Consider the following 23,760-nt stretch of genomic DNA (forward strand, 5'->3'; position numbering starts at 1 on the left):
GCCTTGTCCAATCCTTTCGACTGTGTGCTCTCAAGTGTCACTCCATCACACACACTTCTGGGAGCTCCAGCTCCTCAGACCCTCGGGATTCTCAGTGTGCTTGTCTCTGGAGGGCCAAGGAGCATGAAGGGCCTGGGCACAGTGTTCCGTAGCATTTACAGAGTCCACTCACTGTCACGGGATGAGCATTCACTTTGGTCTGGTTTATGCACCAGCTGAGCAGTAGGGATAGCATCTGGTTTTTCTTTCTGACTATGATGTCTATCTCTTTCCATGGTCTTGTAGGAAAACACATATTTAGGAAAATGTTGGAAGAAAAAAAACTTAATAGGCCAGTGAAAGCCAGAACTCCCAGCATACTTCTATGTTCACAGTATTTGTCATGTTCTTACTTTAGGAACATTATGTTATTTGACAGGTCAGATTCATATGTGACAGGTTAAGAAATCCCTAATCACTCTTCCCGGTAATACTGTTTTACATCAGTTCATTTTTTGGTCATCTTTGCAAGCTCAGAGACAAGTCCTGTTTCCTTGCACCTGCAGATTGAACACTGGTTCCATCACTGCCCCTCAGATGTGCTTCACTCTTGAACTACTAGTTAGCATACGCCAGGTAGCAGAGGAAATAATTGAGGAAGTCTTTTTCTGGTAAACTCTTAGCTTTGTGACAGGAATCTGGAGGGCTCGTGACGTCGATGGCTTAGAAAAGGTGAAGGTGGTAACTGTTGTATCGTTTGAACAACTGACTGTCACAGTCTCACCTGTGTCCTGGAAAGTGGTCACTCTAGCTTGTGTGTTTTGCATTGAGACTTTAGCATATGTAGTATTAAAACCTGGTGCACTATAGTGAACACAACAAGGATTAGCTGTAACTATTTCATAAAATGGAATAACTTGTTCCTATAACCATGGTAACATCATCATCAAACCATGATATTGAATCGCTGCTGAGATCTGCAGTTAGAAACATGGTAGGTGTCAGTTTGTGCCCTTAAGATAGTCAGAGTCCTGCCAGGACAATTATAGAGAAAAGAAATTACAGTAACATTTTAATACTAAACGGAAAAGCTGAGGGAGAGAGGTTTGTAACTATAGTGTTGGGGAGGAGAATTCTTGGAATTAAATTTGCACATTGAAGCTTGGCTTTTTACAGAGCAGTTGGGCTTATAACAAATCTATTTAGTAAAAAGTGCTTTTGTTCCCATTTTAATAGATGTAAAACAGTGCAAAAAATGAATATGCTATCACTCTGTGGTGAAATCCAGATTCTTTCCTTTTGTCAGAATATTGACTAGCATTGTTTACATTTAGAAGTACTGAAATGTGTTTGAGCAAATGAGGTACTAGCCCATGAGACTAATGTTCTGAAGGAAGGGATGTCACCTTGCAGCCTGTCTGGGTGTACATGCTGATGTGCACTTCATTATTCAGATTCTGAAAGTGTGCAAATGCAGTAGCCACCAGGGAGGCGCCATAATACTGTGATTTACCTGATGTGTGAGTGTGTGTGTGTGTGTGTGTGTGTGTGTGTTTGTGCAAAATCACTGGACTTCTTTAAGGAGGAACCTAGGACAGCTAGACTTTCTTCACTCCTTCAGCAATCCTCAGGTGAGCTCCGTCCAGCAGGCAGGGCAGAGCTTTGCCTCCCTCCTCGGCTACGTTAGGGAAGGAATGGACAGCCCAGTGAATGGATCAATAATCGATTACATGGCAATACATAACGTAGCCAGCTTATAATTGTTGTCTGAGAAGGAAACAGTGTTACTCTGCCCTGTACTCCTTTACAGTTCTTTACCAAAATTGTGGATTCAGCTCATTTGGGGCTTTCTTCATGCAATTTGCCGCTTTATTAGTTTTTATAATGTACTTTGTGTGATTGAGTATTTTCTCTGTGAAGACTAATGATTAGAGATAGTTATGGGAGTGCCTATTCTAATTTACTTTGTATCCAGTTTTGAGTTGATTAAATACTTTGGCTTTCATTGTCAGTGTGAAAAATCCATCTGGCTGGAAATCTCTGTGCTAAATTTGTTCATGTGTAGAAGAGAGTAAAATTGTTTCAATAATTTTCATTTCAAACATTTCCCATATGTTATGTTTATATCTTTACATCTTGTTTTTGGTCTTAATTTTTCTCTGAAGTTTTATTACTTTCCAACCTATGCGTGTGTGTAGGTGGAGAAAGTGAAGTGGAAGCTTAGCTTTTCCATCTTAATTCTATTTCTCGTTGATACAGAGTAGGTGTTAGACTCACTCTGTTAAATGAGGAATCATTGATGGACAAGTGGGAAGACGGAGCTTTCGTGATTAATCGTGTTAGAACCCACAGCTGTTTTCACAACCCCACTAAACCGGGGACTCTGGTGAATCAGCACTGGGCCTGTCTCACTCGCAGCTCGACCATGCCCTTTGCATATTAAACACTAATAAATACTGATACGGTGAATACACACTTGAAATATTGCTCCTGTTTGTGGGAACCTGAGACTGATTCTGGTGGTTAAGAAAATGAGGAAATACAATGCTGAAATCTAAGAAAGCATTGTTTTCGTCCATCATGTCAGTGAAACCTGTCTATAAACAAAACGTGACCGTGTTCTTAGAAGGACGTCTGCTTGGGCCACTGCTGTCCTGCAGAGTGCCGTCCCTGTGTTTGCTGTTTGCAGACACGAAGCAGAGGGAGTGTGTTGGGGCACCAGAAACACTGGTGCGTTCACATGAGGGCCAGCCAGACTTGTATAACAAAAGATAAGTCTGGCAGAGAAAAGCAGAGCACATTTTGTTAATCAATGACTTTCTCTTGCAAGGGAGGAAAAATGGGCTGTATTTGGAAAGAAAAAAAATACTGGTTTTCCGTTCTCAAACAGGCTCTGTAGGCAGATTCCGATTTTATTATAGATCGATCTATCTATCTATCTATCTATCTATCTATCTATCTATCTATCTATCTATCTATCTATCTATCTATCATCTCTTTTGCTGATTTTTTTTAGTAGTGCCCAGATCTCGTCCTCAGGCCTTAGAGCACGTCAGTTTCTCTGCTGCCCAGCACTGGGTGCCAGAACCTGTCTGAGTAGAATAAGAGTGACAGTTGATAACTCCTAGGACAGCCAAGCAGAAGTGTGATTGGACAAAAAGGTTGTAATCTAGAGTAAGACCACGGGGAGTGCCAGCAAGGACTCTGTGTTTCCTTCGTGGCCTCTCTGTTGACCTCCTCCACCACGGCTGTGTGTGGTTAGACCCAATGGCAAGAGTCTTTAGAGGTGAGGAACCCTGTAGGCTGTATGGCTCTCTTTGGAATAGGAGCTCTAATTTCCTGCCCTCCTTGTGGAAGAGGAATTCTGGTTCCTGTGACTCACTTTTGGGGAAAATGAGAGGCTGGGAGAGGAGAGCAGGAGACAGTCAGGACACATGGTTTTAGGTGTCCCATCAGTTCAAAGTCACCGACCTAAGGTGATGTGCTTTGGGATGTGGTGTTACATTCTGAGCTCCAACAGATAGAAAAAGAAGGAAGGCTGGCCCTTAGGCTGTATCCATGCAGTACTAAGAGCAAATGGCCTTTGGTATCTAGGGGGTGCTGCCCTCGGCACATCCATCTGCATAGATTACAGGGTTTAGAGTACACCCAGGCCAGTGTTGACTCACAGCACTTAGCTACTACCTCCTAGTGTGGGCCGTGTACCTAGAATAAACTGGCAGTGTGGCTAGCTTTCATTTGTTTCAGTTACCTGCTTTCTGGCTTATCTTTTCTATGCATGTTGAGGCATAGTTCCTGTCTGTGAGCAGTAAACACCGTGACATTTCTTTCCCCAAACTGCTCTGCTGAGGAAGACTTGGATTGGAACAGAGATTAAGGGACAGCATCGTTTCCATAATAAAAAAAAATATTCCTGGGTCGTGGTGAGTGTCTCATAGTTTTCTTACATGTCTGACTTAGTAAATCCTGTACACATCTTTTTATTTAGCCAGGCCATGATGAGCTGAATCCTGATTGGAGGTTGTCTCCTGAGAAGAGGAAGAAAATAAAAGGTGAGTGGGTATAAGAAATATGCCTGTTACAGCGTTACTAGTTCCTGCTCATCACTTAAGTATTCTTTAGATACAAAAAGCCTCGAGAATCTCTGGCTTCACCTTGGAATTACTGTAGAATCGTATCAAGGCATGTGATTTTTTTCATTTTTGATTGTTTGTTTGATAGGTTTATAGGTCTTTCTCTTTGAATTTTTTATTTTTATTTTTTAGCTATTAAGTCATTTTATTTATTTTTTTTTATAATTTGATTTAATATTACATATCAGCCACGGATGCCCCTGTCCTCCCTTCTCCTCCTCTATTCCCATCTCCTCCAGGGCAAGGACTCCCCTGGGGATTCAGCTCAACCTGGTAGATTCAGTCCAGGCAGGTCCAGTCCCCTCCTCCCATGCTGAGCAAAGTGTCCCAGCATAGGCCCGGGCTCCAAACAGCCAGCTCATGCACTAAGGATAGGTCCCTGTCCTACTGCCTGGGTGCCTCCCAAACAGTTCAAGCTGATCAACTGTCTCACTTCTTCAGAGGGCCTGATCCAGTTGGGGGCTCCTCAGCTCATTGGTTCATAGTTGATGTGTTTCCACTAGTTTGGCTATTTGTCCCTGTGCTTTTTCCAATCTTGGTCTCAACAATTCTCGCTCATACAATCCCTTCTCTTTCTCGCTGATTGGACTCCCGGAGCTCTACCTGGGGCCTGGCCGTGGATCTCTGTATCTGCTTCCATCAGTCATTGGTTGAGATTTCTAGTATGACAGTTAGGGTGTGTGGCCATCCTATCACCAGAGTAGGTCAGTTTGGGCTTTCTCTCAGCCATTGCCAGGAGTCTATTGTGGAGGTATCTTTATGGATTTCTGGGGACCTCTCGAGCACTTTGCTTCTTCCTATTCCCATGGGGGTCTTCATTTATCATGGTCATAAATTTTTTATACACTTCTATATTTGAAATAATTTGTTTTTTTAAATGAGCAGATATCTGTAAATGGGAAAAACCAAGATTTGCTATTAAGTGAAAGTAATTCTTTAATAGTAGATGAAAACAAATGAGAGCTCTTTTGATTTTTTTTTTCTTTTTTGCTTTCATGTGCTGTTGAATCTGGTTTCTGATTTCTTTATGAAGAACTTCAGTTTATAGTTTTCTCTTTTGTCCATCCTACTGTGGTTTGTTACCAGGCTAATTCTGACGTGATGGAATACGTTTGCTGCTGTTTTTCTCCTTTCTATATTACGGAGTATTTGGAGGAACGCTGATGTTTCCTCGTCTAAGGCCTAGTGGGGCGTTTGGCCGTGACTCACCCCCATCCTGGGCCTGCGCTTTCGTCGTCTGAAGCTCTCTCTCGGCTCTGCTGCAGTCCCGTGCAGTGAGGTCACTTCCGGTGCTTCTGCCTCTCCACTGAATGGTGGTGATCATGCAGGAATTTCTCCATCGCTTCTCAGTTTCCCATGGTTGCGACTACAGGAGCTCAGCACACTCCGTCATAATTCTCTGGATTTTGGTGGTCCCTGTCGAAATGCCTGTCCTATTAATTCTAGAGTTGTTTGGGTCTTTTTCTTTCTTCTTTGGGTTAACTTGGCTAAGGTTTGTCGATTTCGTCTTTTCAAAGAACCACCTCTTGTTTCTTCGACTCCTTGTATTCCACTTTTAGTCTGTACTTCATTAATTCCGAATCCTTGTTAACAGTCGTCTGCTTGTGGGTTTGGCTTCTTCTCCCCTGAGACTTTAATGTGCCTTCTTGTTTATTGAGATCACTGTGAGTTACAAATGCAAAAGCTATAAACTCTCCTCTTCATAAAAACCACCTTTGCTGGATGCCAAGGATTCTAAGTTGTGCTTTTATTTTTGTGATTCTAGGAATTAAAAAAAAATCTCCTTTATGATTTCTTTGGTGGTGCACTTATCCTTCAAGAGTGTTCAGTCTCAGTGGATTTTGTAGTCTGTTGGTTTCCCTTGCTATTGAATTCTACCTATACTCCACCGTGATCTAATAAGCTGCAAGAATGATTGTATTTCTTATGTTGTTTTTGGGGAAGATTTGCTTTATGGCCTAAAGTGTAATCCATTTTAGAGACAGCTCCATGGGCTACTGAGGAGAATGCATATTCCAGAGTTGTTAGGTGGAATACGCTTAGATGTCTGTTCATTATATTTGGTTTGGTGTGAAGTTTGACTCTGGAGCTTACGTCTTAATTGTTTTTGAAGGTGTGTTCCTGGATGATCTGCCTATCAGTTAGAGTGAGGTATTAAAATGGTGCGCTGTTGAATCTGGACCTGTCTCATCTGTCTATTGTCTAATCGTTTTATGAAGTTGTGTTCGCTAATGTTCAGTTCACGTACTTATAATTGTTATATATTCTGCATAGATTGTTCCCTTTATTAATATATCATAGCCTTTTAAAAATTTCTGACTAATTTTGGCTCGAAGTCTCCTTTGTCAGAAGTGAACAGAGTTACTCTTTCTTGTTTTAGATCACAGTAACTTTCAACCTTTTACTCTCCGTCTGTGTGGTTGTACCAGTGAGATGTGTGTAGACAACCAAATGACAACCAAAAGCTACTGAGTTTTTAATTGGAAAGTTGAGACCATTGTCTTTAGTCTTTTTTAAATGATTTATTTATTTTTATTGTATGCACATTAATGTTCCGCCTACATGTATGTCTGTGTGAATGTTAGATGCCCCAGAACTGGAGTTACAGACAGTGCTGCCATGTGGGTGCTGGGAATTGAACCTGGGTCCTTTGGATGAGCAGCCAGTGCTCCTAACCTCTGAGCCATCTCTCCAGCCTCTATCTTTAGTCTTGTTATTAATAGTGGCGTGCTGATTTGTGTAATTTTGTGGGTTGTTTACCTGGTTTATTCACTTATTGTTAGATTTTTCTTCCTCCCTGTTCATTTCAGGGATTTACTGAGTTGGACATGGTTGATTCTTTCTCTTCTTCTCATGGAATCTATTCTTTCCTATGTTCTTAGGATTAAAGCCTCCCTCATGTGTGGGTGTTGACTAAGCACCTCTGCAGTGCTGACTTGGTAGGAAGGAAATTTTTCAGTTGACACTTACCTTGAAATGCCTTCACTTCTCTATTGATTTTTTTAGAGATAACTCTATTGGCTGTAGTAGTCACAGTTGGCAGGTATTTATTTTAAGGGCTTCTCATATCTTATTGTTCTATTCTTTCTGTTTTCTCTGTGGAGAGATCGGACATGAATTTTGTCTTTTGCCTCTGAGAGGGGAGTCTTTCTTTCTGGAACTTTTAATATTGTTTGTTTTTTAGCATTAACATCTTGAGAACAATGTGTAGTGGAGTGGATCAGTTCTCAATTCAGGTTTATTGGGGTTCTAGCTGCCTCTGTGCTTGTATTCATGTCTTTTCCTTTATGCATTGATTGACCAGATTTTCTCCGCCGTAGTTTGTGTCTTACCTCCCCCCTCCCCCTTCTGCCACACAGGTATTCATGTTTTGTTGCTTTATCATTTCCCAGAGGTCTTGCATGTTGTAGTGATGGTTGTTTATTTATTTTTCTTTTTATTGATGTCTGAATGGAGTATTTTTTCCTTTCAGCTGCTGAGAACTTAAGTTCCAGATGCAGGCATGAGTCTAGAAACTCTTAATTTAAACAAATTGCCTGTGGCTTCCATCTGAAGAAATGTGTTAGCGTCTTTTTGTTGTTGTTGTTTTTGTTTTTGTTTTAATTAATGAGTTGTTTTCAGTCTCACTAACTAGTTTAAAGATCTTTTCATTTTGAGTTTAAGTATGCTTTAAACTTTATGACTTACTGTTATAGGCATCATCATTAAGCCATATCATATCCATTGTGGAATAATCACCATTAAAAAAAAGTGCTATGAAATTATAACAAAATATCATGACATTTCCTTTTAAATCCCTCAGTGTGGTGAGCCATAATTTATTTTAGTATCAAAATTCTTTATTGGTCTTAATTTCTTTTCTCTGTTAGTTAAATGTTTAGGAGCATACCAGCCCTGGAAGCTGTTACTTTAAAATATTATACATTTTTAATTTTTAAGTGTCTTTGTCTGAAAATGATAGTACATTTTCTCAGATCTTTTATAACGTTGTATGTGTGGGATTTATATAATCTACTTTTCAACTTACTATGCTGAAAATGGTTGTATATCTCTTTCTTGAGAATGTAATTATGTTTTGGATGAGTTGTGACCTGTCCTGTCCTGTCCTGTGGCACTGCCCCCCAGCTTCCCGTTTGGGTTCCAACCCAGGGTCTTACAAATGCTAAGCAGGCGCTCCAACACTGAGCTCCTGTTGTCCGCTGTGCATCATTGTTTTGAGGAAAATGTTCTTCATTTGCTTACTTTTGTACCTTCGTAGCTTTGCCTGGTTGTTATCACTTAGGCATTTCTTGACTGAGTTGCTGTACCTTTACTACCTTTACCTGAGGAAGAATTTGAATGATGGTTTCGGTTCCATTTTTTAAGGCATCTTTGAAGTCCCTCAAATATGAAATAACTTGGAGTTTAAAATGTTACATTAAACATTTTGCATCTAAACCACGTTAGCAGATGTATTCACAGTTTCGTTTTTCTTTAGATAAGGAGTCCTTTTACCCATTGATTGATGTTAACTGGTGGGCAGATGGCGCAGTGACCTTGGCTCGATGCTCTGGTGCATTAACTGTTTCATCAGCGAAAACTTTGAAGAATTTACTGGGAAAATCCTGTGAATGGTTTGAGCCATCCCCCCAAGTCACTGCTACCCATGATGGGGGATTCTTAAGTTTGGAGGTGAGGTTTCTCTCTTTGAGAATATACATGTGCACTAACTGACTCTTTGGCTTTTCATTTGTGTGTCATGTAGTTTTGTGTTTAAACAGAAGTCTGTTATTGAAATAAAACTGAGTATAATATGAGAAATTGCATCATCCATAAATTAAATGCGTTGCATTACTAAGAGAATAAACAACATTTATAGCTATTTTGTTTCCTTTAAAACATTTCATCTTCGCTGGACATGATAGATTTTTCTTTTTTTCTTTTTAGTCATTTAAAATGTAGAATGCTGTCATTACTTCCTGGTTAGGAACTACTTAATGATTATATTATTATTTCCTCAAAATATGGTAACCTAAAGTCTTATTCTTCTTTTAGAAAAAAGTTGCTTATTGTGGTGAAAGAGTTGGAAGGCCAGGCTGGTTTTTTTATAGCTGTGTTTGGTTGTCTAGAGTTCTTATTTAATTCTTTCAAGGGGGCAGTCCTTTGAAGCTTTTCTTTTAGGCACAGTGACAGATATTCTTAGGTTTGAAGTTTAATATTCAGTCGATGATCTTCCTTACAGAAAACCACGGTTTCAACTCCAGGCCAATTCTCTAAAGTCTCATTGGAAGTTATCTTAGCAGCCATCTTTTCAGCCTCTGCATTTGTGATGCTGATGGGCAGGGACATCAGAAGGCTATTTCTAGTAAACGAAATAAATGCCTTCGTGCCATTTTCTAAATTGTCTTCCTGTTTTTCTATAGCAAGTACAGACATATTTGTGGGAGTCCAGCTCCCACCTTTTGAAGGGTTCTTTTTTTTTTTAAATTTTTTCCGAGACAGGGTTTCTCCATGTAGTTTTGGTGCCTGTCCTCAATCTCACTCTGTAGACCAGGCTGGCCTCGAATTCAGAGATCCACCTGGCTCTGCCTCCCTAGTGCTGGGATTAAAGGCCTTTGCCACCACCGCCCAGCCTTTTGAAGGGTTCTTTGGTGGAGGAGAGAGGAATGAGGAAATAGCAGATAAAACGAGAGACCTAGCGACGAGAAGAAAGACAGGATAGCTTCAGGAGTGCCTGGATCAATACAAAATAGCCTTGAAGGTTTATTGCAAAAGCTTTTTATAACATGCCAAGGGGAGAGGCAAAAGACCCCCCCCCCCCCTTTGCTAGATCAAAGCACACTGTACAGCCATGTGTAGACCCTTCCAAACACCTGGTAAACATGCCTGTGGCCAAATCATGTCCTTATGCAGCTCTGCTGGGTAAAGCAAGGTCAGATTCTCTGACCCTGAGTAAGTTCTAACGAGGAAGCCTTTGTGGGCTCTCACACATATGAAAGAAACTCACATTCTCAACTTTTTTATTTCTATGAAATAATTGCAGATATTTATAGTCATGTTCTGTTATTAAAGTGATCTTCGGCTTTGAAGTGTTGGAAACCGCTTGGATGTGTATATCTTAGGTCTTTGATTTGTCTTGTTTCCTCTGCATCCATTGTGAATGACACATAATGAATCAAACCAGAGTATAATTAAAATAATTTTTTTTCATTAGCTTTGAAAACTCTGTCTTTAGCTCCTTATCATTAATTTTACATCTTCCTTTTCAATTTAGTGTGAAATTAAACTTGCCCCCAAACGGTCTCGTGTGGAGATGAGGGCTGGAGAGGAGGATGAGGGAGAAGAGGATTCTGACTCTGATCACGACATGTCTGCCAAGGCTCGCTATTTTGGTTACATCAAGCAAGGCCTTTACTTAGTGACGGAGATGGAGAGGTTCGCACCTCCAAGGAAACGGCCACGAACTATCACTAAAAACTACCGCCTCGTGAGTCTGCGCTCCACAACTCCAGAGGAGCTGTATCAGAGAAAGGTGAGCCGTCCTGCTGCGCTAGCTCTTGCTTACTGCAGAGCCGTACTATTTCAGTAACAAAAGAAACCCAAAGAGGCCATGTCGGATCCCTGACATGCTAGAAAGAGCACTTCTGTAAGCTTTGAGAATGAAGCCCTCTTTCTGAGTAATCAAAATCAAAGCAACGGATACTGAACTCAGAGCCTGGGAGATGGCCCAGAGGAATAAGCGTTAGTACCAGAGTGCAGATGCCAGCACTCAGCTAAATGCCTGGTGGGCATGCAGCCAGCCTGGGACCCCTGTGCTCCTGAGGTGAGACTAGAATCCCCAGAGCGAGCTAGCTACCTAGAACAGCCGAATCGCTGAGCTCTGAGTTCAAGTGAAAGACCTTGCTTTAGTGTATAAGGCAGAAAGCAGTTGAAGAAGACATGTATCCTGATATGCCCTCCACATGTGCCTGCATGCATGCATGCATGTGCGTGTGCGTGCGCGTGTGCGTGCGCGTGTGCGTGTGTGTGTGTGTGTGTGTGTGTGTGTGTGTGTGAGTTGTTCCATGGTGCATGTTTGAAGGTCAGAGGACAACTTGCAGGATTCAGTTCTCTCCTTCCACCCTGATTGTCAGGTCTGGCATGAAGCACCTTTATTCACCGAGCCATTTTGTTGGTCCTCGCCTGAGGGTTTTTGCTTTTGTAAAATGGCAGGTGTCGTCCTTGGTGGTTTTGAGCCAAGGTGCCCCACGGTGGGTGAGGCAGACATGCCATGCAAACATGGCATGCTGTGGCCAAGGGGGCACAGTGGAAAGTCACTCACACATGCAGACACAGCACCCATGTGGAAAGTTTTACTCGGGGGAAGGGAGAGGAAAAGTGGATGAGAAAGAAAAGGGAACAACGGGAGAGAGAGGTGTGCACCAGCTCATGGCAAGAGAGAGGAAGGAAGAGAGGAAGGGGGGGGGACAGTTAAAGGATGACAATGTCAGGCCGCTGGTCCGGCCAGGGGCAGGTCTGAATGCTCGCATTTGCTCCCTCTGTGTGCTTGCAGCTGTCTCTACTAAGATTCCAGATGCTGAGGGAGGCATTCAACAGCTGCCTGGGAAGTCTGTTTGGCCAACACTGCCTCTCAGAGTTACTTGCTGTGCTCGGCAGTATTTTGAAATCGTGTTACCTGGGCCAGACCGCAGCCTCCGTTTGACTGCATAAGCCGGGTCTTTTCATCCTATTTGTTAAAGCACTAGAGGAATTCCTGATTTACTCGAGAATTACCTCCTCAGAATGTCTGTGAGCTCCTGGTAGCACTGCATGTGTATTCATAACTTGTTGCATAGGCCAGGTGACTGTCTTGATCCTTCCTCTCATCAGAACGGCCTCATGGGTAATTCATGTCTCTTTCTTTGACAAAGATTGAAAGTGAAGAGTATGAAGAAGCCTTGTCTTTGGCTCACACGTACGGCCTGGATACCGACCTTGTCTATCAGCGGCAGTGGAGGAAGTCAGCTGTCAACATTGCTTCAATTCAGAATTACTTGGTATGTGTAAGTAGTTGTGGTGACATGATGAAATCCATATTTATGGATTATCTTTTGTGTAGAGAGTATTTCACACTGCTAATTTCTGTGTAGGTAAGAAGTGCTATCTTGGAAAATTCTCAGAACATCTTTCTTTTGTAGCAGGATTTTGATGCCAAAGATATACACTCTCCGATAAACCAATCATCTCTGTGATTATTTCAATTATTGAAACTCTCTTCACCCACATTGGTCAGGGCCTACTTAAGAACCACGAGGAGAGTCTCAATGATGAGATTTGTGTTTCTGATAGCCAGAGATTAATGATAAAGGGGTAAAGAGAACTTGAAGGAATACCTTCAGAGCAGGAGACTTTGTTTAGGAGAAGAAGGGGTAGTTGGGACAAACTGCACAGAAAAGAAGTTCCAGGATTGTTTTAGACCAGGGCTGGTCTCTAGTGGTTGGAGATGGAGAGAGAAGCTGGATGTCACCTGCTTGGGTGCCAGTGAGCTGAGGTAGTGTTCAGAAAGTCCAAGTCTTAATAAGCAGGACATGCCCCAGAAGCAGTTTATAGATTAGGATTAGCAAGTAAGTAGGGACCATGGCCAGGATTGGCAAGAAAAACTTTCCAAAGAGCAGCTTACTCTGACTTTGTATGATTGAGTTAGCTTGACTCTGTGTGATACCTCTCACAGTCCAATGAAGATATAACCGTGGTGTGTGGTGCTCCCGTAGTTCTGTTTTGAGCTAAGCATGCTTACTACTTTGGAAAACACCCTTATTTTACCTCTCTGCCTTATATTCTCTCTGGTATGACCAAAACACAATCTAAGGGCAAGTACAAAAGATCTTTTTTATACCTCTAGAAAAGAGTACTAGAGCTTTGTGTTTCCCCGTGGCTCATTAGAATGAAAAAGAATGCTATTGCAACTCTCTGGGTGTGGACCCAAGCCCCCCTTCCCTCCCCCAGTTCTTTTCCCCACACCTCCAAGCCTTTTCTTCTAGCCCATTTCCACCCCTTTGTGACTCCCACTGACCCACAGAGCTGCTCTCTGCCAGAGACCCACAGCTGTCACCATGCTGGGCTGGGACTCAGACTCAGGGATCTGTGGAGAAGAGGAGGAGGAAAGATTGTAAGGAGGTAGAAGACCAAGGAAGTAAGGTTCTTCCAGACCCCGCAGGACTGATTCATGTGTGAACTCACAGACGTGTGACAACCATTGGAGACCTGCACGGGCATAAACCACACAGATTCTTAGCGCTGAGAAGGGGAAGTAGACAGAGTCCCACCCCTAACCAAGAAAATCAGTTGGCTCCAATGGAATGTCACTAAGTGTATCAGCCACACTCTAGGGCGGCCCTGTGCCCAGTAGTAGTTGGCCAACACATAAAGGACTCCTTTTTTTTTTTCCCCTTTCATGTAGTGTTTAATTTTGATTTTTTTTGTCTTAATGGGCCCACATCACCCTTGGAGAGACAGAAAGAGAGAAGAGCATTGAGTTAGTAGGGAGGTGGGGAGCATCTGGAGGAGTTGGGGATGGAGAAACAGTATGATGAAAGAATATTGTATGAAAAAAGTTTAAGCAAACAAACAAAAAAGCCCGAATGCTGTTGGGAATCACACCTCCCATATCTAGCTGCAGTCACCAATAGTGAATTGAATTAGTGGTTTTTATTAGCTTGACATCAAGGAGCTACCTAGGACCAAGTTCTTGAATGACCCTAATACAAACTGTCTAGTTATTGTCTATAATTATCTAGTTATTATCAGTAATTCTAGAAAGCAGTCATCCGGTTTTATATGATGCCATCTGTTCTTAAATGCCTCTGTGTATTTTTCTTTTTGTGTAGAGTAAGATTAAGAAGCGGTCCTGGGTTCTCCATGAGTGTTTGGAGAGAGTCCCTGAAAATGTGGATGCTGCCAAGGAACTGCTGCAGTATGGCTTGAGAGGCACCGACCTGGAGGCTCTGGTGGCCATAGGGAAGGGGGCAGACGACGGCAGGTTGGTTTGGGGGACTGACTCACTGCAGAGGTGACGGGGCGGAGACGCGGGCTGAGCGTGGGCTGCCGTGAAGCCACACTGCTGGAGCGGTCACGGTTGAGCCGTGCTTTCCTCCTTTCAGTGAAATACGTTTGCAGCCGGTGGTTGGGTGCAGAGGGCATGTCCGGCTCTGCTCCACTTACTAAATGGGCTCCGTGCCACTAACGGGGCCTTTACACGCCAGCCTGTAGGTCATACTAAGTACCTGTAGTGTTTACTTGCCTTTTGAAAGTACCCACAGATGTTCAACACTAAACGCCAGTTAGTAATATAATAATAGTGTTAAATTGTTGGACAAGCTATTGCTTACCAGACATTTGGGACTTTGTTAAGATATAAATGATAGTATATACCCAATAATTAAATAATTTTAATGACACTAACTTTTTTTTTTTTACTATGTTAAGATTATAAATAATGTGGTATTCCTGTCTATGAAATGCAAATCAAAACCATAGCAACTTACCATTTAAATCCAGTTACAGTGGTTGTCAAAAAGACAAAAAAATGGCAAGTGTTAGTGAGAACACAGAGAAAGAACAACTCTTAAGCAATTTTAGCGAGAATGTAAATTGATATAACCATGGAAAATGAAATGTAGGTTGCTCGAGAAATTCCAAAAGAGAAGTGCCATGTGATGTAATAATTCTGTTAATGTATATTTATAAAAAGGAAATGAAGATGTATATCCCTGTTTAAAACAACACTGTTCACAATAGCTAAGACATAGAATCAACTAAGATGTTCACCTACAAGTAAGCAGATAAAGAAGATGTAGCATATTCACACAATAGAGTAGTAGAATCACTCTTTGGCCGTAAAAAACCATAAAGGCAGGGGCTGAAGAAATGACTCAGTGGTTAAGAGGACTTACTGCTATTGCAGAGGACCTGAGCTTGTTTCCCAGATGCACATTGTGCACCTCACAACTGCCTTTAACTCTCCTTCTGGAGGATCCAATCCCCATGTGCTCAGGAGCACACACACACACACACACACACACACACACACACACACACACATATAAAATAAAGGCGTCTTTAAACAGCAAACAAAAGAGTGCTTACTGCTTTTGTAGAGGCCATAGGTTTGGTTCTCAGACCCATATGGTGACTTACAACTGCCTGTAACTTCAGTTCTGGGTATCTGACCCTCTCTTTGGCCTCCATAGGTACCAGTATATATGCTCATGGTATATAAACGATGCAGATACTCATACATACACTTAAAAAGGACAAAGGCTTATGATTTGCAGCAATGTAAATGGAACTGAGTATCAGTCACAGGGCTAAGTGAATTAATTGATGCTGTATGTGGACTTACTTCACAGGTGGAGTATAAAAAAGCCGAGCTCTCTTAACCATTGAACAGAACAGTGGGTACCAGAGCATCAGGAAGGGAAAGGGAGATGAGAGGTTGTTTGAGAGGAACAAAATCACAGCCAATTCCAGGAAGGAACATTGGTGTTCATATTGTATTGTATAATTCAGAAAAAATACAAAGGATGATATCGAATGTTCTCATCACAATGTGAAAAACGTGTCACATGGTGTAGAAGTTTCTTGACTTGATCAATACATAGTATGTATTAGTACATAGAAAGGTACTATGACCTGAAGTTCCCTAAGAAAGCTGCACTTGTGTGGACAATTCTGCAGACTAACCGAATGGAAAGAACTTCCTGTGATTGTGGAGGGTAGCTTAGTCCAGATCCCAAACCAAAGTTATTTTGGGCTATCTTAGTCCATGTAAAAGCCATTTATCACCCACCTTTGAATGTGATGTAACATCCATCCTTTGACCATCAGGTAAGAACTGTTTTACACGGGGTGTAGTTGTTTTCATCTCTGTTGGAGGGCCCGCCACCCAGCTCTCAAACAAATCACAAACGGAGGCTTATTCTTAATTATAAATGCCTGACCTTAGCTTGGCTTGTTTCTTGCTAGCTTTTCTTAACTTTAAATTATTCCACCTACTTTTTGCCTTTGGGCTTTTTCCTTTTCTTACTTCTGTATATCTTACTTTTACTCTTACCCTGTGCCTGGCTGGGTGGCTGGGTGACTGGCCCATGGCATCCTCCTCTCCTTTGTTCTCTTGCTCCTTATTTCTTTTACCCAGATTTCTCCTTCTATTTCTCCTCTCTGCCTGCCAGTCCCGCCTATCCTTTCTCCGGCTTTGCTATTGGCCATTCAGTTCTTTATTAGACCATAAGGTGTTTTAGACAGGCAACATAACACAGCTTCACAGAGTTGAACAGTGCAACATAAAAGAATGCAGAGCCAGGTGGATCTCTGTGAGTTCCAGGAAAGGCGCAAAGCTACACAGAGAAACCCTGTCTCAAAAAACCAAAAAAAAAAAAAAAAAAAAAAAAAGTAACATTTTTGCATCATTAAACAAATGTTTCACAGTACAAACAAATGTAACACATCTTAAAATAATATTCCACAACAGTTGGGTGAATGTACCCTGATGTGGTGAAAATTAACTGAGTTGAATAAATATAGGAGAAAGCGTATTTTCATTACATGAAAAAAAAAAAAAAAAAAAAAAAAAAGGACCAGGCTAATAAAAGTCAACTGAGTTCTTTTCTCTTTCCAGATTCACGTTACCAGGTGATGTGGACATTGACAGCATCGCCTATGAGGAGCTTACCCCACCTGATAAAGAGTCTGCCAAGAGCAAGCGACAGAAAGAGCTTAAGAAGAGACGCGAGCTCCTCAAATTAGTGAATTTTTCAAAGTAAGCTGTTCATTGTTATTGCTCATTGGGAAATCCAGTCTCTGGTCATTTCTCTGTGCTCTTCACTGAGTGAATCGCTGAGTTCCTTCTGCAATTGAATGCGTTACTGTGTGTTTAGCTCTCATGATTTTACATACAGTTCTAGGAGCTGTAGACTGAAGGGCACACAGGTTATTTCCTTGATGTTTTGCCTCCTAGAGAAGTGTATGTCTGTACATGTGAACAGCTCAATCGAATTCTTCCACACAGGTTGACCCTGGAACAAAAGGAACTGTGCCGTTGTAGACTGAAGTTATTAACCTTCTTAGATCGGCTTGCCACGTATGAGGTAAGGAATGATTTCAGCCCACCAGTTATTCTTGTCATCTTTTCTGATACATGCCCTCACTGCGCTCCTGCCTGATGTTTTGGTCTTGGAGATTATAAATATGAGAAAATGAATTTATTAAAAAAATAAGTCCTCTATTAGACTGGTTTTGGTAAAAATTGGAAATTACAAAAGACCAAAAGTTGTTCTGTTAGACTAGAGGATATTTCTGTGCACATATTCTTTCTAGATTGAAAATCCTTTTAATTTACTACTTATTTATTTCTAGGTAATAGCACAGAGTTGATTCTAGTGTGAAATTTCAGGACATACTGAGTGTAGATACTTATAAAATGAACATTCTCACCCACTTTAAAGATTTGTTAGTGAATTGAGTTTAGTTGATTGATCTTTGATCTTTAGTACAGCCATTCTTGGGTTTAATGACAGTATACTACTTTCTTCTCTGGGAACATAAGCATGTATGTCCCCATGCTGAGCATTTTGTTAACATAGTGGTGTACCAGTTTAGATAGTGTTAACCATGGAGGTAGAAGCCGGGTATCTGGTAGCCCATGCTTGTAATGGTGGTAATTTGTTGGAAGCTGAGGCAGAGGAATTGTCTTGAGTTTGAGAGCAGCTGTGCTGTAGAGTGAGACTTTATTTCAGAAGACAAAAGACAAACAAAAGTACTACGTGAAAATGAACCACTTTCAATGACTGTGAACAGTTTAGTGTGTGTGTGTGTGTGTGTGTGTGTGTGTTTTATGTGATCCTCTTATCTAAAGTTGCTCAGGTTTCTTCTTTTCCCATTTGTGCTGGGCAAGTGTCCTACTTACTGTCCAGCAGTGTGCCGAGCCTCTCTTCTGTAGCCACACACTCTTGGCCTAAGGATGCTGAAGGCATTTAACACTTCTGACCATTCATGTAAACTCAGAAGCCTAGGGTCCCCCCACCCCTCGGAATGTTATCAAACAAAACCCTGGAAGAACGAAATTAGATCCCCGTCTCCTCTCACTAAGCATTAAAAAAAGCTGGGCATGGTGGCACATGCTAAGCACTCAGCAGGTAGAGGCAGATGGATCTGTGTGAGTTTAAGGCCAGCCTGGTCTACATAATGAGTTTCAGGACAGCCTGAGCTATAGAGTGAGACCCTGTCTCAAAAACCAAAGAAGGAGGAGGAGGAGGACAAGGAAATACTAAAACTGAGTTCTTTCTGTGACTGTTAAGAACGAGTATATAATCTAAACGAGAAAGCTATGAAGAGTTCCTGATGAGCTATGGGCTGCCACAGGCTTGGTTGTTGGACAGTCCTATTCCTTTAAAGCATATCCTTTGCATTCTAGTTCTAGTTCATTTTGAGGTAATATTAAGAATAAACATTGGAAACTGCCTATGTCTGTACAGTATGGTTCATTATTTTCATAATATTTTCACTTTCATTTTATTGGATGATAGTATCTTAGAAAAGATACTTGCAATGTTGAGTTTGACTGTGCACTTAATTTTCTTTCATTATTCATTGGCTATTGAATTGCTAATCTCCATATGACACTAGGAAGTGTATTATTATATTATGATAGTGACCTTTAAAGGACTTTTGAGACCACTCTTTTTTAGGAAATTAGCCTTTGTATAAAGTAGATGTCTTGGACAAACTTGGCTATTAAACTGTGTAAGGAGAATCTTTGGCTGTCATGCTGGCCAGTTACATAGTGGTAGAGATAGGCTTTGCATTCTCATCATTGGGCATTGTTCCGTGCAAATAAGATAAAAATGAATTCATTTACATTTTACCTAGGTGCTTCCTACATGCCAGCTATGATGCCATTGCTGGACGTAGGGAGACATATGAGCAACAATTTTCATGGAGTCCTCAGGATACAGACGTTTAGTGAAGGTAACGGTGTGAAGGCTCAGTGAATCCGAGAGAAAGTACTGAGCTCTTCCTGGAGATGCCCAGGAGGCCTCTCTAAGGAACTCACTATGAACTAGTCATTAAAGAGTGAAGACAGAAGAGACAGGAGGGTAGAATCAGAGTTTTGTCTTCTTTGGTTCCTTAATTCCGGAGTTCAGCATGGTATCTGATTCACTGTAGACCTTGTAAATACTTGTTCAAAAATACCTTCAAAATTTCCCTCACCGTCCATCAGCCAGTGTCCCATGTACTTATCCCGGATAATTTGATAATTTCCTAGCAGTCCTTTGAGGTCATCATTGCTATCTTGTGTGTGTGTGTGTGTGTGTGTGTGTGTGTGTGTGTGTGTGTGAAAACTAAGACTTAGAGAAGCTGAGTAACTTATCCAGATAAGTAGGAAGCATAAGCAGATCCTATTGATTAGGAGCTTGTGTTGATAATTGGAGTGCCAGCCAGAGGCCTAGGGCATGATCGAAGATGGCATGTCCTTGAGAATGTGTGCTTGCTTGGTGTTTTATAGCAGAGGGAGGAAGGGACGTTGTTTGTATGTTAACTGATCAGTACAGGGATGGAGAGGAATTTATTGAGAGAAGGAAAAAGCCATAGAAATAGAGTTGAGATGGGGCCCAGAACATGCAGAGAGTTTTGAGATATCGAAGGTTCAGGATGTGTTTGTTTTGGCCTTCTGTGAGGGAGGGGGAATCATATCTGTGCAGATGTAGATAGACTTGCAGTTTTGGTAGGTGGAAACTGAATTTCCATCAAATAGTACCAGTTTAAAATGAATGTTTTCAGCTAAGAGTGGTGGCTGAGGAACATGTTGGAAGTTTAGAAAATCTGTAAAAGTTTGTAAACACCTGGGAAAGAAAAGCTCATATAAGCAGTGCCCACTCTCCATTTGAGCACTTTCCTTTTAACTTTGTCAGAAGTTTTTTAGCCTTTTGTTATAAAGAATTCAAACATGAAGAGTGGTGTGATGAGCCCAGAGTTGAGCCTTCCCAACCTCAAACACTTATTACATGTGTCTGTTTTTTTTTTTTTTTTAAAGATTTATTTATTTATTATGTATACAGCATGTATAACTGCAGGCCAGAAGAGGCACCAGATCTCATTACAGATGGTTGTGAGCCACCATGTGGTTGCTGGGAATTGAACTCAGGACCTCTGGAAGAGCAGCCAGTGCTCTTAACCTCTGAGCCATCTCTCCAGCCCATGTGTGTCTGTTTTATAGCCTTTGGGTTTCACTCCCCACACCTGCCTTCTTTTCACTTAAATGTTTTCATGAAAATCCCAGAAATGTTACCCTTCTACCCATGTGTCTATATCTCTAACTAATTTGGACTTTAAGAAACTACAATGGCATTATTATTTGTAACAAAATGAACCCCCGTTTCCTCCTATCATCTGATACCTACTTCATGTTCAGAGGTCTCTGGTGTGGACAAATGCTTTGCAAGATACGCTTGGCTCATTTCTTACTGGTTTATGAGCTGGTTGAAGGCAGGGGAAATTTGCTACTGCTGTATCTCCAGTGCCTCTCACAGTGGCCTAGGACAAGGTGGATACTCAGTCCATTTGTGTTTCCTGAGTGAATGAAAGCATCACTTGTTTTAAACACCACTCATTGTAACAGTGGTAAAATTCATTCTTATCTAGAGATGGACATTCTCATCTAGAGATGGCCATAACAGTAGCCATGGTACCTGTTGCTTATCTGCTGTAATCAGGTGGTTTTCGGTTGTTCTACAGAAACCAATTTAATTTTCACTATTTCATTTATTTATAGATCTAAAATGTTAATGACACTTATAAACAAATATAACCCTTGAAAAGATAAAGTACTTAAGTTAGCAGTTGGTAGTTGAAATAAACTAATTTGGGCCTTATTTATTTTGGCAGGCAGAAGTATAATGGATTTTAATATTTTCTTGTCACCCATATTTAGAAGCCTGTTTATTGTCACTGTTCCCTCAGGAAATCCTAGGGGCGCCTCATGCATCTGAACAGAGATATGATGCTGAATTTTTCAAGAAGTTCAGAAGTCAGAATATTGTTCTCTCAGCAAGAACGTATGCTCGGGTAATTGCTTTTTGTAAATAGAGTAATTATGGTTATTAACACTAAATCTTGGAGCTGTGTAGTTAATGTTAGTGCATGCATATACTCTTACACTCTCTTCTCTGTTGTAATATTAACTGTACAGAAAATGGGGCTATGTTTTGAAACTGTCGCCATTAGAGTTTTTAAAAAAGAATTTTATAGTGTTAGATTAAGAAACATGGAAATAAGGAAAAGCAAAGGATATTTCAAAATAACTCATCAGAACTGTATGCAAAATGCAGTTTTAAATTTTGAATGGTGTCATAAAAATCAGTCCTTTATTTCTAAAGTTCTTCATAGACTCTTGTGCCTTGCCTGTCCTCCAGGAGAGTAATGTGCAAGCCCTGGAGATCCTGCTGACATACCATGGCTCCGATCTGCTCCCCCATCGCCTTGCCATCCTCTCCAACTTCCCAGAAACCACCTCTCCACATGAATACTCAGTCCTGTTGCCTGAGGCTTGGTATGCTACTCTGTCTTATTGATTATGATTGTGCACATGTGAGTTTAATGGTAGACGCCTTACATTTCAAAAAATAGCCTTTTAAAACTTGGTTAAAATGAAAAAAAATGTATTTACCAAAATAGGATCCCCTTCACATGGCCTTGTTTTCTTCCTAGAAACAGTGCTTAGGCTGACAATGCCTGCTTGAATTAGTTATCCCTTTGAGAAACTGGACTGAGGTTCTGATGAGATTAGGTACCTGCAGTGTCTGCATCCTATGCCGTTCCTCAGCCTTGTCTCTGATTGAAATCCCAGAGACAGAAAGGTGAATTCATAACATGATGAGTGGGACTGGTGCTCTTTATTTCACATCAAGGCTGTTTGATGAGTGGTCACAGCAGGCATCCAGATTCTAAGCCAGTGTCGACATCAAGCTCCAGTATTACCATGGATGCTCTCCTGGAGACCTCAGCATCTCTTTTTATATATCTTATTTGTATTTTTGTTTTGTTTTTGAGATATGAGTCTCACTAGGGAGCTCTCACTGGCCTGGGACTCTCCATGCAGGGCAGGACAGCCTCCAGCATGCAGTGACTTCCTGCCTCTGAGACTCCTGAGTGCTGGGGTCATAGGTCAGCGTGACACATGGGCACACTAGCTCTTCTTTAAATGGCACAAGGGTGACTGTGTAAATTCGATCTTTCCATTGAAATAAGAGCCTACTAGTGTCCTTAGGAAACATGAGGAAGCTCCATGTGGGTGTTCCTCCCAGGATCCAAAGGCCTGAAAGGTCTCTTTTTGTTTTAACCCATTGAAAAAGCATTGGTTTTTCTATCTCTTTATTGAATTTCTCATTTACATCTTATTCTGAATTGCTTATTTTGTTCACCTGCTTATTGTATTCTCTTTGAATTCAGTCAGGAATTCATTGCACATTTGAGTTCATTGAGCTGTCTTGCAATCATGCTTTTGAATTCTTTGTTTGGGATTTAATTAACTCTTGTTGTAATCTGTTAGTATAGTGTTGGTAAATTTGCAAGGAGCCATATTTCCTGAGTTCTTTCATGTTTCTTGAGGTCTGTGCATTTTGGATTAGATCATTGGTTGGAATTTTTGAAGTCATCTCTGTTATTTTAGTTGAAGGATTTTCAGGGTTCAAGTGGGATTAGTATGTTTGGTGTGTTGTTCCTAACTGTGAGGTTTTTCTTTCCCTCAGTAGCTAAATCTTCACCCAGTGTTCTCATGACACTGGAGATAATTTCCAAAGATTATACCTCCCAAACTGCAAAAGCAGCCATAAGTGATAGTCTCAATATTAAAGACACTAGCAGCCATTCAACGTAATTGCCCCTTCAACCCTAGTAACTTATAGAGAATGAAGAACCAAGAGAGTCTGCTTGTACTGATTTATTAGTTAGGGAGTGTAGCAATGAAAAGGGAGTCAGTTAAGGTTGACTAGGAATTACTAGTAGAGCAGCAGGAAAAGTTGAAGAGAGAAAGGATATAAAGGGAAAGCAGTAATAACAGGACACAAGGCAGCTCCAGCAGAGTGCTGGAGAGAAAGGCCCTCACAGACCTTAGATCGGCCACGACACCGAGGGTAAGACGTGCGACCCCATTCCCAGGCTAGCCCGATCCCTTTGGGAGGGTCAGTCTTTGACAGGCAGGGGGTGGGGGACTGAAACAGTATGGAACAAAGTAGTGTACCAATCAGAATTGATTAGGTAGTGTCTGTTTCTGAGACCTGCCTGAGTGTGCTTCCTGTGTCTGCCCTGCTTTTTCTTCTTGGGCTCTTGGGCTGGTGCTCTCTGATGAGAGCAGAACCTCTGTGGTGTTCGGCTTCTCATGCTGACCTTCATGCTTTATCTCACAACCACAGTGTGTGGTTCGTGGGTCAGACAGTGGGGACTCTGTGAAATCTGGGATTTTATGTGAGCACACTGGATGTATGCTTTTCTTTTCCAGAAAGTGCCCTAAGGAAAGTTGTAAGTAGTTCCATCTGAAGGGTTGAGGGGACCATTCACAGCGTGCTTGCCAGTTCTGGCTGTCTGTCCCTTGCTTGTAGCATCTGTCTGTCTGTCCCATGAGCCTGGGAGGATGCCT

At 41.4% G+C, this 23,760-nt stretch overlaps 1 protein-coding gene across 8 annotated transcripts in view; it reads left to right on the forward strand.

Moving 5' to 3' along the window:
- Positions 1-23,760, forward strand: part of Nbas (NBAS subunit of NRZ tethering complex) — a 289,617-nt gene that overhangs the window by 53,218 nt on the left and 212,639 nt on the right. For all 8 annotated transcript variants that reach the window (XM_015995503.3, XM_042267446.2, XM_015995506.3 and 5 more), the window contains exons 13-21: positions 3,968-4,031; positions 8,590-8,783; positions 10,366-10,623; positions 12,002-12,127; positions 13,958-14,109; positions 16,747-16,887; positions 17,137-17,215; positions 21,087-21,191; positions 21,539-21,675. In XM_015995503.3, coding sequence (XP_015850989.2) covers positions 3,968-4,031; positions 8,590-8,783; positions 10,366-10,623; positions 12,002-12,127; positions 13,958-14,109; positions 16,747-16,887; positions 17,137-17,215; positions 21,087-21,191; positions 21,539-21,675 — 1,256 coding nt within the window. The remainder of the gene's footprint in view (positions 1-3,967; positions 4,032-8,589; positions 8,784-10,365; positions 10,624-12,001; positions 12,128-13,957; positions 14,110-16,746; positions 16,888-17,136; positions 17,216-21,086; positions 21,192-21,538; positions 21,676-23,760) is intronic.

The sequence above is a fragment of the Peromyscus maniculatus genome, chromosome 22 (assembly GCF_049852395.1).
Source record: "Peromyscus maniculatus bairdii isolate BWxNUB_F1_BW_parent chromosome 22, HU_Pman_BW_mat_3.1, whole genome shotgun sequence".
Lineage (NCBI taxonomy): Eukaryota > Metazoa > Chordata > Mammalia > Rodentia > Cricetidae > Peromyscus > Peromyscus maniculatus.